The 15,584-nt window shown below is 42.8% G+C and overlaps 1 protein-coding gene across 1 annotated transcript in view; it reads left to right on the top strand.

The window, feature by feature from the left end:
- The window catches only part of LOC128745625 (uncharacterized), a 60,250-nt gene that overhangs the window by 17,745 nt on the left and 26,921 nt on the right, over nt 1-15,584 (top strand). Inside the window, exon 2 of the mRNA XM_053842699.1 lies at nt 10,821-11,063. Coding sequence (XP_053698674.1) covers nt 10,821-11,063 — 243 coding nt within the window. The remainder of the gene's footprint in view (nt 1-10,820; nt 11,064-15,584) is intronic.

Raw genomic sequence — 15,584 nt, 5'->3', positions numbered from 1 at the left:
CATTGACTGTGAGACCTGCTGCCTGGGAGCTCTCGGAGAGGTCGTCTAACTTGCTCTGCATATCGTTTCGGCGTTGTGCGAGCAAGACAATGTCGTCGGCTAGGTCGAGGTCATTTAGCTGCTCCATCGTTAGAGGATTCCAAGGCAATCCTCGATTTGGTCTACTGTCAATTGCTCCAACTAATATCTCATCCATAACGATGAGAAACAGAAGCGGTGATAAAATGCAGCCCTGTCTCACGCCAGCAGTAACCCTTATGGGGTCGGACAAGACGCCGTCGTGCAAAACCTTGCACGAGAACGCCTCGTACTGAGCCTCGATGAGATGGACTAGCTTATCTGGAACTCCTCTACGCCTAAGTGCGCCCCAGATGTTTTCGTGATTGAGTCGGTCGAACGCCTTTTCGAAGTCAACGAACACCAGCAGAAGAGAGTCCTGGAATTCGTTGATCTGCTCCAATATAATGCGGAGCGTTGTGATATGGTCTACACATGATCGGCCAGCACGGAATCCAGTTTGCTGCCGCCGGAGAGTAGCGTCGATCTTCTCCTGAATCCGGTTGAGGATTACCTTACAGAGTACTTTGAGAGTAATACAGAGCAACGTGATGCCACGCCAGTTACCGCATTCCGTTAGGTCTCCTTTCTTAGGGACTTTGACCAATATGCCCTGCATCCAGTCCACCGGAAAAGTTGCGGTTTCCCAAATATTGCTGAAAAGCTGATGCATCATCTGTGCTGACAAAGATGGGTCAGCTTTGAGCATTTCGGCTGAAATACGATCTATCCCTGGCGCTCTATTGGATTTCATACTCTTGATGGCAGCTACAATTTCATCCAGCGATGGCGCCTCCGAGTTCACGCGATTTATTCGACGAACTGTAGGCGTCGTACGCTGCTGGTTTTGTTGGTCTCTGACATTTGAAACTCGGAAGAGTTGTTCAAAATGTTCAGTCCATCGCTTAAGCTGTTCTGTACGGTCAGTCAATAGCTGACCAGCTCTGTCCTTTAGCGGCATCTTTGTATTCATCCTGGCACCACTAAGGCGGCGAGAAATATCGTACAACAAACGGATATCACCATTGGCGGCGGCGGTTTCTCCTTGTTCGGCTAGGGAGTTAGTCCAGGCTCTCTTGTCCCGCCTACAAGCACGTTTAACAGCCCTCTCCAGTTCGGCGTATCGTTGACGGGCAGCTGTCTTAGCCGATCTGGTCCGCGCTCGCTCAATGCCGGCTTTCGCCTCTCTCCGCTCGTCGATCTTCCTCCAAGTTTCATCCGAAATCCACTCCCTCCGCCCACTGCGCGCTTTGCCGAGGGTTTCATCACTGGTCGTGATGAAGGCGTTCTTGATGCCGGTCCATTGCTCTTCGACGGTTCCACCAGATGGCAACTCCGAGGCTCGAGATTCAAGTTGTTCAACAAAGGCCCTTTTCACCTCAGGATTCTCCAATCGGCGGACGTCGTAGCGGCACCCAACTTTCTCCTCCCGTCGTTGGACACGTGCGACGCGCAGACGTATCTCAGCGATAACAAGATGATGGTCGGATGCAATGTCAGCGCTGCGTTTGTTGCGTACATCAAGAAGGCTCCTTCTCCATTTCCGGCTGATGCAGATGTGGTCGATTTGGTTTTCTGTTCGGCCGTCGCGGGAAACCCACGTGACTTTATGTACTGGTCTATGGGGGAAGAGCGATCCACCAATGACCATGTCGTTATTACCACAGAATTCTGTAAACAGCTCCCCGTTTTCGCTCATCTCTCCTAGGCCATGGCGTCCCATGACGCGTTCAAGGTCCGCGTTGTTTGAGCCAATCTTCGCGTTGAAGTCGCCCATGTGAATTTGGATGTCCCCCTTCGGGATTTTCTCAACCACGCTGTTCAGCTGGCTGTAAAAGCTCTCTTTCTCCTGCAGGTCGGCAGCATCTGTTGGCGCATAGCACTGGATTGCCGTAAGGTTCCTAACCCGTGTTCTAAATCTGGCAACGATTATTCGCTCATTTATTGGTTCCCACTTCATCAGGGCCGCATGTGCCCCTGGGCTCAGTAGGAATCCAACTCCTCTTTCTCGAGTAGCATTTTCACCTCGTATGCCAGAGTAGAGCAAGACTTGCCCGGATGATGTCCTGTGTTCGCCAGTACCCGGCCAGCGGACCTCGCTCAGCCCCAGGATTTCAAGCTTCAGGCGGCTAGCTTCCCTTGCAAGTTGAGCCAGCTTGCCCTGCTGGGCAAGGGTCAGTATATTCCATGTTCCGATTCGTGTCCGTGTTTTCATGCTAAAGGTCGTTGCCAATAATCCGGAGAGATTTCTTCTTTCATTTTCATTAACTTTTTGTGTGTTCTGGTACAGTAGGCTGTTAACCTAAGGTCCTTATCCCGCTGATGGGGCTGCCATCTTAATGTGGGCGGGAGCCACTGTGCCCCCTTTCCTGTTAGCATACGACAACCGAAGTTGCGTACCCCAGCCGGCACCTCGTGGAGGTAGGAATAGGAGTTAATGAACAGAGGTTATGGAATGCACATGTTCACCCTTTGCCAGCCACGGCCTATTGTCCCTACTTTAAAATGTTGCGACAATGTATGATAAAGGTTTGTCACTATTGCATGGAAGTTAGGACAATAACAAGATATCGTAGCTGTCTATCGTGGATACAGATGTTTCATGACAACCATGTTGTTGCCTGCGAAAAAAACTTCACATTGCGTCGGCAGTGGCAGTGTTTGGTAGTTAGCAAGGTAACGTTAATAACTTACCAGTGGTAAGCATTGTACGCCAGACTTGGGATCAACGCAAGCTAGTCATTTTCTTAAGGTTTTTACTGTTTGTCCCTTTTGTTCAAGTTGCTGTTAAAGTATTGTCTTTAACCAGCCGACTTGCGACAAATACATATTTTATTGTATACCTGTATCAACAACAACAAGCGCTTGTGAGAGCGAGTGTGTATCAAAATATATTCTCACCGAAAGCTATCCTTCTCACTGGTGTGAAGGGACATTCATTTGTCCTATTATTTTGTTATCGTGATACATTATTGTTTTTTGTAGGCAGAGAATAACTGGTTTTTGCTTGTTATTTCTACGTATGAACAATGATATTTTGATTCCCTCGACATTGTACATTTAATTTTTGAATTTCAATTTTTGACTTTCACTTTTGATTTTGGACTATTGACTTTTGACTTTAGACGTTTAGCATTTTGACTTTTGACTTTAGACTAATCTCAAGTTTTTAGTCTTGACCTTGAAATGCGGTCATACATATATATTAATATTTTTTTTTTGAAATGATGGTTCTACAATTGATGAAGGGACGGTAGGGAAAGAAATGAAAATTTTTGGTGAAGGTGGGGAAGAGCGAAAGGAAGGGGGGGGGTATTGGTAGCTATGCTTGACAAGTAGTCATTTTGACTCCTACCTTTTGTCCAATACTGGAAGGTGCATGAGTTTTGACTTTAGACTTTTGACTTTTGACTTTTGAGTTTTGAGTTTTGAGTTTTGACTTTTGACTTTTGACTTTTGACTTTTGACTTTTGACTTTTGACTTTTGACTTTTGACTTTTGACTTTTGACTTTTGACTTTTGACTTTTGACTTTTGACTTTTGACTTTTGACTTTTGACTTTTGACTTTTGACTTTTGACTTTTGACTTTTGACTTTTGACTTTTGACTTTTGACTTTTGACTTTTGACTTTTGACTTTTGACTTTTGACTTTTGACTTTTGACTTTTGACTTTTGACTTCGCCGAACTGTACTGTGGCTCGCCGTGAACTTTTTCGACAAATCCCGCAAGGAGGTCCTATAGGCTTATTATCGGCTACTTGAATCACCTTTGCTCGTAGATCCCGGTCATATGTTTCACCTTTACGCCTGATTGGTTTCGCCCGATCCAACGTAAGGGTCTCCCGGTAACGTTTGAGTATGCGATTTACCGTCGATTTCAGATTAACGAAGTGGAGCTATCGACTGTTGCTGATTCTCAAACTTTATGGTTTCGGCAGGACAGTCAATTGGCAAAGCAAAACGAAGATCCATTTAAGAAATTTCAAGAATTTTGCAATCTTTCCTCCTGACAACATCGGGTTCTCAACGTGAGTGTGCAGAACTTTTTCTGGACTTTCGCGTTCCATCGTCGATAACTTTTGAATGTGTCCTTCAATCTTGATGAAATTTTCACTACTAAATAAATAAACTATCCGAATTAAAATGCTGTGAATACTTTCGTGATGTGATAAATAGAGGCGCTGCAGTGAATAAAAATAAGCGACCAAATTTTAACTGAAGCACGCTTTAGCCCAGATTCGAACATACGACTGGCTTGTTCGCATTGTCAAAGCTAAGTGGGCAAAGCTTATTTGTAATACTGCAGCGATAAATAACAGTAGTAGGCGAACAAGTTTGCAATGTTTAATGTAAAAAATCAAAAGTTTAACATAATAATTGTGACTTTCGATAGTTATAGCTCGAAAAACTAAAGCTAACAAGAAGATTGTTATGCTGATATCCTCCACCTAATCAACCCATCGCTTAAATAAGGTAAAGATAGATGATACATTATTTTGTTAGTGAATACAAACGTCACAACGAAACCGTAAAGGTCGATGTTTCCCACCTAGATCCAAAAGTACTTTTTTGCAATTCAGCAAAAAACCTCTGAAAAGTAAAAGTTTCATTCCGTATGATCTTACAGCTTCCAACTTCAAAAACTAAACCGTTATCCTAACAACCATATTTGTTACTTCTCTATTTTCACCTATCGCAACACCTTACGCCCCAATGACTGACAGTTGAAGCGGAGCTGAGGCTAATCCCGTTTTCGCACGTAAAATCCGCGCTCCTATTGACCCAATTCAATTAGAACCGACAGCGAAAGTACCGACCATCTTGCCCGTACTCAAGATAATGGGTGCTCATTAACACTGAATCCACAAGCTACCGCGTAACAAGCTCAAATTATCGTATTTTGTTTTTCGCACTACAGTCAAAAAATGGATAACGCGATCTCGCTCACAGCAAAATTAGCTTTACTTTGCGTACATGAAAACTACATCCGCTGTCGAAACAGATATGAGTAGCGTGGTCTCTACCTGCCAACCGGTGGCGGCACATTCGAGACTATATGCCAAACGGCTCGGGCCAAAGCACGTGCCGGACCACGACTGGTCGGCTGGCAGGTGCGGTTTCTTAACATTAATGGACAATGCCGCGAAACGAACGGAACCTGCTCGGTGGAGCAATCGTGTTGTCTAGAGCTAGAGGTCTGAAGCTAGCTCTGAAGAAGATCCAAAACAGTTGTCAGTGGCGTAGGTAAACATGCGATATACTCGCAAGATAGTCTGCGGATTGGCGGCTGTGTTTAGCAAAGTAGACAGATTATTATCGCCAGCTTAAGTCAAGTGACCCGTGGGATGATTGAACACAATTACCTACAATTAATAATTTGTGAACGATAAAATTTTCCCACAAGTTTTCTATGAAGCATTGTGAAATGAAATCATTTTTTTGTCATGATTGTAGTATTGAAATAAGCGATTGCATGAGCCTTTTATACTCCCCACTTGCGGAACCATAACAGTTAACCAGCCAACCACTAGACCATCATCTTACCATATCATTTTACTTCTGATTGATTTTATAGGAAAAAGTCAGTTCCAATTTTCATGTCCATCGGTGATCTCTACAAGAACTACGGAACTGTGAGTTTGGCTATTGACATTAAGGGGTTATAAATAATATGGGTTGCTCAATAGAATCTTTATACACAACTCACTCGACATTGTGGTAAAAACATAAAAACTTTTTTAGACTTGTGTGTTGCCCCAATCCTTACTCACCCCATCACATACTCATTCACCATGCACTCATCCCATCTTTTATTATCCACGGAAGAATAAATAGTTTTTCTTCAATTGCTTCTCAGCTCCAACAGTTTTTGGATCTTATTCAGGTTCCGATTGGCCTAATATATCCCAATTGGGTGGAGCTCTGGACGTTGTGCACAGTTTTGGCGGATATCCATGCCTTCGTTCCGCAATGGCAGGATACCAAATCCGACCAAAATAGCACGGAACAAATTACGTAGCGAATTATGCTCCTTCAATCGGTTCTGTCGGTTCTGGACTGCCGTTTCCTAATCCCCACAAACACCAGCTGAACATGCATCGTGCTCGACAACATTAATCCATCAGGTGCGGGGTCTGCCCCGAAGTCTACGGTTTCGCCCCGGTTCCCTGCTGAAAATAGTTTTAGCTACTCTCTCGACGGACAATCTGGCCACGTGCCCAGTTCACCGCAGCATACCACATCGTACTACCTTCACTATATCAGCATATTTGTATACTTGATTCCGCTCGTGGTTCATTTTGCCACCAAATGTAGATTGCAGAATTTGCCGCTCAAAAATCCCAAGTATTCGTCGATCCACTTTCTTCAGCGCCCGTGATTCACGTCCGAGTGTTCTGCCAGTTTTGAGCGAGTTCGCAAACTACGGAACTTCAGCAGGCTTCGTAATCCTTAGAAAGCCTGATTCACTATTGCAATTCGTCGTTTTACTTCGCGGCTTACATCGTTGTCACATATCACAAACGAACCAACTTCATATCGTTCCGCTACTTCACATCATTCTCCATCCAGCTGCACCACGGCACCGACACCATTTGGACTCCCACGATCCCGGTCAGTAATCATGTATTTCGTTTTGGCGGTGTCAATGGTAAGTCCCAATCTCGCTGTTTTCCATTTAAAAGACCTAAAGGTCTCTTCCACTGCTCTACGGTTAATTCCCATGATATCAACGTCATCCGCAAACCCAAAAGGCATGTGAGATTTTGTGATGACAGTCTCGTTCCTTTCCACATTTACTCTCCGTATTCAACCTTCCAAGGCAATGTTGAATATCAGCTTAGAAAGTCTATTCCCCTGCTTCAGTCCATCCTACGTCACAAAAGCGGCTGAGATCTCACCTGCTATTCTGACGCAAGATTTTGACCCATCCAGGGTCACACGAATCAGCGTAATTAGTTTCGTCCGAAAACCATGTTCTGGCATTATCAGCCACAACTCATTTCACCGAATCGTACGCCGTCTTAGAGTCTATAAACAGATGTTGAGCCTGCAAGCTGTACTCCCGGAACTTGTCTAGTAACTGATCCATCGTGTAGCAACCCTGAAGACAATCAGGTAGATACTCGCCGACGAAGGACTCCGCTGACAATCTCAATCTACAGAAGAGGATACGGGAGAGCACATTATAGGCAGGATTGAGCAATGTAATTCGTCAATAGATTTTACACTCGAGTCAATATCCTTTTTTAAAAATAGGGTAAATGAGGCCATCCAACCACTGCTCCGGCATTTGTTCTTCCTACTGGATCCTGATAATGATCCGGTGGAAAACTTCCTACAGCCACTTGCTCCCCGCTTTTAGACGTTCAGCCGGGGTACAATCCTTCCCAGCAGCTTTTTTCAGCTCACTAATTACCTTTCTGACCTCCTTCTGTGTTGGTGACTCCGCAGTTTGGCCATCGCTCATACTTCTTTGCATATTGCACATCACATGCATAGTAATATTCTTGCACCTCGCCATTTTACAGCAACTCCATGCGTTATTGCTGGCGAATCTCTCCTCTGCGCCAACGAGCACGTACTCCTCGAACTTTTTCCCGCAACTCTAAGCTATTCATACCTTTTTCTGTTCTGACGGTTCTGTTCCAACCTAGTTCTTCTCATCTGTCACCCTCTGGCATCCGGCATCAAACCAGCTGTTACGCTGTATTTCACGTGTCGTGCCTAAAACCTCACCTGTATAGGTTCCTCCACAGCCCACTTATATCTTCTTCTCTTTCATCCTGCTATTCTGCAATTCGTTGGTCAAGCTTTCTGAAGTATTCCGCTGCTATGCCATCTGGCGTCAACTGTTGGTCGAAAATGACATCCAAAAAGTGTCGACCGTCAATCAAGACATGATCGATCTGAGAGCTAGAGACTCCATTTGAATACCTCCTTTGAAGTGTATTTCCGAAAATTCAGACGAGGACGTCTACGTTGATGTTGCTGTATTTGAAGAATTCGTCCTTAATTCTCGATGTATATGTTTGATTCTTTTAAGACACCGTTATACAGCTTACAAAGCATTAAAAATAAAAATGCAGTGTCTACAGCAGAGTCCATTCCAAATCACTCCGAAACATTCCGAGGACGTCAGTCCGATGGAAAAATAGATTTCTTGTTTTTCAAAAGAAACTCGTTCAAGGTTTACTCATTAGATGCCGCAAAAGTATATATGTTAGTAATTAGCTGCGAGCAGAGTCGTTAATACCAGCTGTTTGCTTTGCATGACCAATTATTTATAAACAACATAGCATTTTTAGCAGGCTTCATTTTGGGTTTTTTGCTCAGAAGATGCTCATTTGGCTACAGCGCCTCAACGAAACGGAATTCCAAAAAGTAGTGTAGAAGGAAATTGTAGAGTTAATTATTATCTACAATATTTTTGAAGAAAGTATAGTTTTAACTTTTGTATTTACGGTGTTATGGGACTGCTACCCCATTCATAGCTCAACAAAAAGCGCTCATTTGGCTACCAACGGGGTGGCAACCCTATACCGCCGTAAATACAAAAGATAAAACTACACTTTCTTCAACAATATTGTAGATCAACGGTTCCCAACCTTTTTTGGTTCCCAAACCCCCTGGCGAAAATCCTTATACTAATCTGCAGCGAACTAAAGTTTTGGCGAACCCCTATTTGGTAAACGCAAATAGGCGAACCCCTATTTGGTAAACGCAAAATAATTGACTCTACAATTCCTCTTTACACTCCTTGTTCGAATTCTGTTTCGCGGAGGCGCTGTGGTGAAATGAGCATCTACTCTACTGAGCAAAAATCCGAAAATGAAGCCTGATTTTTAGTTTCACTGTTAAACCAATTTTGCCACATAAAAATTTATTTTTGTCACACAATGCTTCATTGTTTTTAACACCCTAAAGTCATAAAAATCGCGAATCACAAAAAAGAATGAATTTGATGTTCAATTATTTATGCCACTTTAAATAAGTAAGAGCAGAGATCATTACACGTTGACGTCTTTCGACATGTCAGGGACACTGTTAACGTGAACTTTTTAGTGAATTGTATTCAGTACTCGAGAAAGGTAACCTTTTTTCCGTAAACGGAAACTTCAACATTTTCCAGAAAGTTCAATAATATTTTATTGATAGCTAAACCCGACAGCCGAAAATGGCAATCGAAAGCTCCCTGCAATGAAAAAATGAGGTTAATTTTAACTTACTAGTTCAGAGAAGTTATTTGCATAGTCTTCGCAGCTTTTCTACTATTTTGATCCGAATACCTACCTGTAAAAGTTCCCGAAGCTGGCGCGAGCGATTACTCGAATTATTATTTGGTTTTTTATTTTGTGACCCCTGAGGCACCAAGAAAGTGATAATTAGTATGTTATATACCCGATTACTTAAACTACTTCACGTATCAATCAAGATTTTATTACCTATTGATAATGGTTTTCACGTCGGAAAGTTGATGAAAAGTAAACCGCAATAAAAGTGCAATAAAATTTATATTTTTGCTTGGGATGGCCTCAACGGAAAAGCGAGATTTTAGCTACGATTGTATTCACCCATTTTATCACAAATTAGTTGCTTATTATTTCGCATATAAGATTATTTATATTATTAAGAAATATTTGATGCACCTCGCAAAACGCCATTTCTTACAAATGTTTTCAAACATAAACTTGGTGGCTTTTAAAATAATTATTTTTTTACGAATTAAACAATCAAATTCGGAAGATACCCTAATATGTGTGGAAAATTTAGGGTAAAACTTCAGACGTTTAGCAATAAAAAATCTCAAGAAACCAACTGTTTTAAGGGCATGTCTATCGAAGGTTTTTAACTAGTAAAACTTAATAATCTAAAAATCTAAGACATAAAACATATATTCCAGGTGGAAAGCTTTCATTCCATAATTCATCCAATACAACTACAAAATAAAATCTTGCATGTCTATAGCTTCAGCTGTATCTATCGCATCATACAATCAGCTTATATCAATCTGCTTTCTACTGGCGAATTCAATCTGCGAGGGATAATTGCAGCGAAATCGAGGGGAAGACCTGCTAGCGATATTGTGGTCTAATTGGGGTCTCTCAGTTGGTCGCCAGCGTGCAAAATATTGATGATTAACATATTGCACGGTGATGGCACTCAAAACCGGTTGCTGCTCCTTTCCGATTCAGAGGATGTCAATCTAAACTGAATACAGGGTCTCAAAAATTGCACAAGCTCAGCTTAATCACAAATGGTTTATATCAAAGCATGAAAGTGTTGAATAAAAACGCTCAAGGCTGAACATTCATCGGCAATGTTTTCAAAATAATCGCTCAGCTCATAGCGAAATTATTTTCCTTTTGGAGAGATTTAGTATGCAAACTGTCGGACGTACGCTGCAAGAGGAAACCCAAATTACCGGCAAACAAGGTGTCTCAAACGTCAAACATCTTCAGCGTAATTTATTTTTTAGCCAAATAATAATAGAACACCCTTAAAAATATATACATGACGAGTAATTATACGCTACGTTGCTCTGAACAGGGCGAAAATATATTCAAATGACCGGTTTCACAAAACTTTCACTGGACACCGAATTAAAATTACACACAGAGTCATTAATATTGCGTGGAAGATATTCCTACCTCCCTATACACGACTCTCCATTGACACGAACTTCACACCCCGTTCACTCGTCTCAGCGTCACTCTACTGGCAACTAATCTTCATCTTCCTGTGTTTTTTCCTTTATTTGCAGATTACGAACCTACATCTCCGATCGAGGAGGTCACTTCGGCGCTACGCGGCAAGACGCTCAAGTTCATGCTGACGCACGATCTCAACGTGCGTATGCCAGAAATCATGTTCGACGGAGCCATCTTTCGCATCGAACCGCGAGCCATCGAGGGCAACGGAATGCTCGCCAAGCTGGAGTTCGTCCCACGCACCGCACTCCAGTCCAGGGGTATAACAGAACCGAGGATTCTGTTCAAGAAAATTAGTGAGCATCTATCCGCCTGTCTTATTCTTTTACACTTCCAATACCACATCGCAAAACTGAGAGATATTTTCATGCAAAATATATGAGTGTTTCGCGGTATGCTATTGGGATCAACTGTTTCTTCACCCAACGACACATTTCAGATTTTCCAGCTTAACACATCATACTTAAAGCACATTTCTGTGTACTTAACTATCCGCACAGAAGCTTCGAATTGGCATAACCTGCAGGTTGAAATTTACCAACAATTTATTATTTTCATAGAAAGTGAATGCCAGCTATATGACATGTTCATGTTGTTGTTAATTGAAGAATCAGCTTTGAAGACAAAGAAATAATGGAATTCGTCATTATTTGCAATGTAATTAACCTTTTGAATACTGGTGAGAAAATTACTTAAATAAAATATTTGATTGTAAGTTCATTTGAACAAAATGAAAACGAAATCTTTTCAGCCTGGAATATAAAAAGCGAGAAATATCATGCAAAACTTTCTCCAACAATTCCTCGTATTGAAGTATTGACGAAATAGAATAATCATAACAAAATGCAATTCCAAAAACACATATTGAGACACAGATGCATAGCCACTGACATACATACATCACACAGGTACACACAATCAGACCCACACACACACACGCATTCATAAATACACATTATCAGGGCACGTGGCCGTTGAAAAAGTCTGAAAACATCGATATTTCTTTATTTCATATTTCATTTCTTAAACTTTTCTACTTACTTTCACACTAAATTTGTAATTATTCGACCACGCGAAGTGGATGAAAAATAATCATATGACCTAATTATTCCAGTGTCTCAAGGATTCAGCGCAATAAGACACTGCTCTTTTTTAAAATTATGTTTTTCAGACTCCATGAAAAGGTACATTGGAAACTCAAAACCCTATTGGAATTGATTTTCTTTTTTGTTATTTTATTGGTGAGCGTTTGGTTTAATTTTCTAGGTTTATGACCGTTTGTGTCGATCAGATTCATCAGCATTCATCCTTCATGTTCCTAAAAGGTCACCGGAATCATTACAGTTTGACAATATTTGGAAGCTATTAGAACTCTCTCGATAGGAATAGGTGTCTTGTAAGATTTGAAACTACTTACGTATTTAAGTAGCTTGCCGTCCTAAGACAAAACCCTGTTGAACAAGGTACCGCACTCCAATTCGTCGGACACCGAGTACTCTCCGTTAGATCTCCCTTCCCTAGGTATAACCATCTTTTTCGCTGCGCCCCTGGTCGTCTTGTTCCTACCGGATTTGAGGCAAACACCTTCTTTGCAGGGTAGTTGTTCGACATTCCTGCAACATGCTCTGCCCATCGTACCCGTCCAGCTTTAGCCCAGGCTTCTTTCTCGGTTTTTTGCTCAGTAGATGCTCATTTGTCTACAACGCCTCAACTAAACAAAATTCGAAAAAGTAGTGTAAAGGGCGATTGTAGAGCTTATTATTATCTACATTATTGTTGAAGAAAGTATAGTTCTATCTTTTGTATTTACGGTGCTATGGGGCTGCTACCCCGTTGGTAGCAAAAAGAGCGCTCATTTGGCTACCAACGGGGTAGCAGCCCCATAGTGCCGTAAATACAAAAGATAGAACCATACTTTCTTCAACAATAATGTAGACAATAATAAGCTCTACAATTGCCCTTTACACTACTTTTTCGAATTCTCTTTAGTTGAAGTGCTATAGTCAATTGAGCATCTACTGAGCAAAAAACCGAGAATGAAGCCTGCTTTAGCCACCTTTTCGATACTGGGGTCACCATAGAGCTCTGCGAGTTCATAATTCTTCCATACTCCATTCTCCTGTATGCCACCGAAGACCATTCTTAGGACTGGTCTTTCGAAAACTTCCAGCACCCGCAGGTCTTTGAACATTGTCCATGTTTCATACCGATAGAAAACAACCGGTCTCATAAGCGTCTTATACAGTGTACACTTTGTACGGGGGCTTAGTCTGCTCGATCGTAATTGCTTGTAAACCCCATAGTAAGCACAACTTCCAGTGATAATACGCCTCTGAATCTGGCGGCTGGAGTCATTGTTCGCCGTTACCAGTGAGCCAAGGTAGACAAAGTCGTCGATTACCTCAAACTCATCGCCGTCGATCATTATAGCGTCGGTTCCGCTAACCAGCATGTACTTTGTTTTAAAGGTATTTACCTTTAACCCAATCTTTTCTGCTTCGCGCTTTAGTCTGGTATACTGTTCAGCCACCGCCACAGATGTCCTGTCGATAACATCCATGCCATCGGCAAGCAGACGAATTGACTAGATTTGTTGAAGATCGGGCCCCGAGTGTTGATATCCGCCCGGTTCATAACATCTTGTGGCGCTATGTTGAACAGCAGACAGCAGACATCACCTTGACGAAGCCCTCTGTGTGTTTCGAATGAACTTGACAATCCACCCAAGATCCGAATACAGCACAGTGTACCATCCATCGTAGATTGAATCAGTTTAATGAGCTTCTTGGGGAAGCTGTTCTCGTCCATGATTTTCCATAGCTCTTTCCGGTCAATTGTATCATATGCGGCTTTGAAGTCAACGAACAAATGGTGCGTGGAAACACTGTATTCACGACTCTTTAGGAGGATCTGCCGCAGTGTGAATATCTAATTTGTTGTAAACCGACCTTCGACGAAACCGGCCTGATAAGTTCCCACAAAGCTGTTCGCAATTGTTCGGCGTAAAACAATTTTGGAACAACACTTTGGGCTCCATTCAGGAGTTCATCGAAGTGCTGCTTGCACCTATCGGTCACCTCACGATCGTTCGTAAAAATACTGCCATTTTTATCCCGATACATTTCGGCTGGCAGTAGCCTTTGCATAATCCGTTCAGTTTATTCCTCAGAACGATGCAACCACACCAACTCTGCATATTCCTGCTCTTTCAGGTAGCGTTTTTATTCCCGGAAGATTTGGTTTCGCTGCATCTTCTTCTGTTTGTGTCTTTCCACGTTCTGACGTGTGGCACTGCGCATCTCAGCCGCCCGCGCAGCGTTCTCCTCATCTATCACCTTCCTACATTCATCGTCAAACCAATTGTTGCGCTGATTGTGTGCCACATAAATGTTATAGCTCTTCGCTACACTGCTGATGGCTGTTTTGATAGTGTTTCAACAGTCGTCGAGAGGGGCAGTCGTCCTTTTACAGCAGCGCAGCTTCGAGTGAATGCGCGTAGTTTGCGGCGACGTCTGAGCGCTACAGCCGCGCGAGATCTAACCGAGGCTGTCGTCGCTACCGAATGTAGTTCACAACGGATGGTTTTGGGCGCATCTTAATCATCACAATACAATCTGACGTCGATAATGTCTGAGAAGTGCCGACAGTCGATCAAAACGTGGTCGATTTGTGATTCTGTCTGATTTGGTGATCCGTTCGGTTCACCAGTTGTACTTGTGGAGGAGTCTGTGTTGAAAGAAGGTACTGCGTACGGTCATTTTCTTAGAGGCGTCAAAGTTGATAACCCTTGGCTCACTTCATTAGTCAACTTGTGTGCGCCGAACCCTCGAATCACCGGTTTGTGTTCCTCCTCCTGGCCGACCTAAGCATTGAAATCCCCGATGACGATCTTAATAACATGTTTTGGGAAGCAGTCGTATTCACTCTAACTGCGCGTAGAATCCTTGTCGTCATCGGTACTTCTGAGGTGAGCGCTGTGCACGTTGATGATGCTTATGTTGAAGAACCGGCCCTTGATTCTCAACCTGCACATTCGAGGATTGATTGGCCACCACACGTTTCCGCAACTCGCCCATTACTATAAAAGCTGTGCCCAGCTAGTGTGTGTTGTCGCACCTCTGGTACATGGTATGTCCATCGCTGAACGTTCGTACCATTGAGCTTCCTTCTGCAGTGCTATGACGTCGAACTTGCGGCTCTTCAAAACCTCGTAGAGCACTCGAGTGCTCCCTTGGAAGTTGAGAGACCGGTAGTTCCATGCCCCAAGTTTACAATCCATAGTCCTTTTTCGTCACATGGGTCTATTCCGATTGTTCTAGTCTGAATTTTCTTGTTCTTCGTTCACTGCTTTAGCTTTTTTTTGGTGGTGGCTTCCAAAGCCTGCTGCCCCTACATCCTGTTTCACCGTAGGTTCAACGAAGGTCGAAAGAGCCCTCCTTCCCTGTCAGCATACTATCTTGACTTCCACCGGGGTTGGCTAGTCGATCTCCACCAAGGTTGCTTGTATCCCGGAAGTTATTACGAGGCGGTAGGTATAGGAGTTGCTGAATGAATAAGAGGCTGTGAACCACTGTGGGGTCTATTTTATGTCTAAAGGTGTGCAAGGAACCGTCGGTATGCATTATTCAGCCCTTTACCAGCCCGATTCAAAACTAGCGGTTTCTAAATAATCGGGGTTACGAACTCATTTCTCCCCATTGTGCAAAGTCATGAAAGTGTCTGCGGACTCGCCCATTTTTTTTTTACGTCAGACTTTAACCTTTACGTCCCCGACATCAAAAATTAAGGTACTTTCATTTAAGGTAGTGACACTTTTG

This window comes from Sabethes cyaneus, chromosome 1, assembly GCF_943734655.1.
Source record: "Sabethes cyaneus chromosome 1, idSabCyanKW18_F2, whole genome shotgun sequence".
NCBI lineage: Eukaryota > Metazoa > Arthropoda > Insecta > Diptera > Culicidae > Sabethes > Sabethes cyaneus.
Note: the sequence above shows the minus strand (reverse complement) of the source record. Positions and strands in the feature narration are given on the sequence as shown.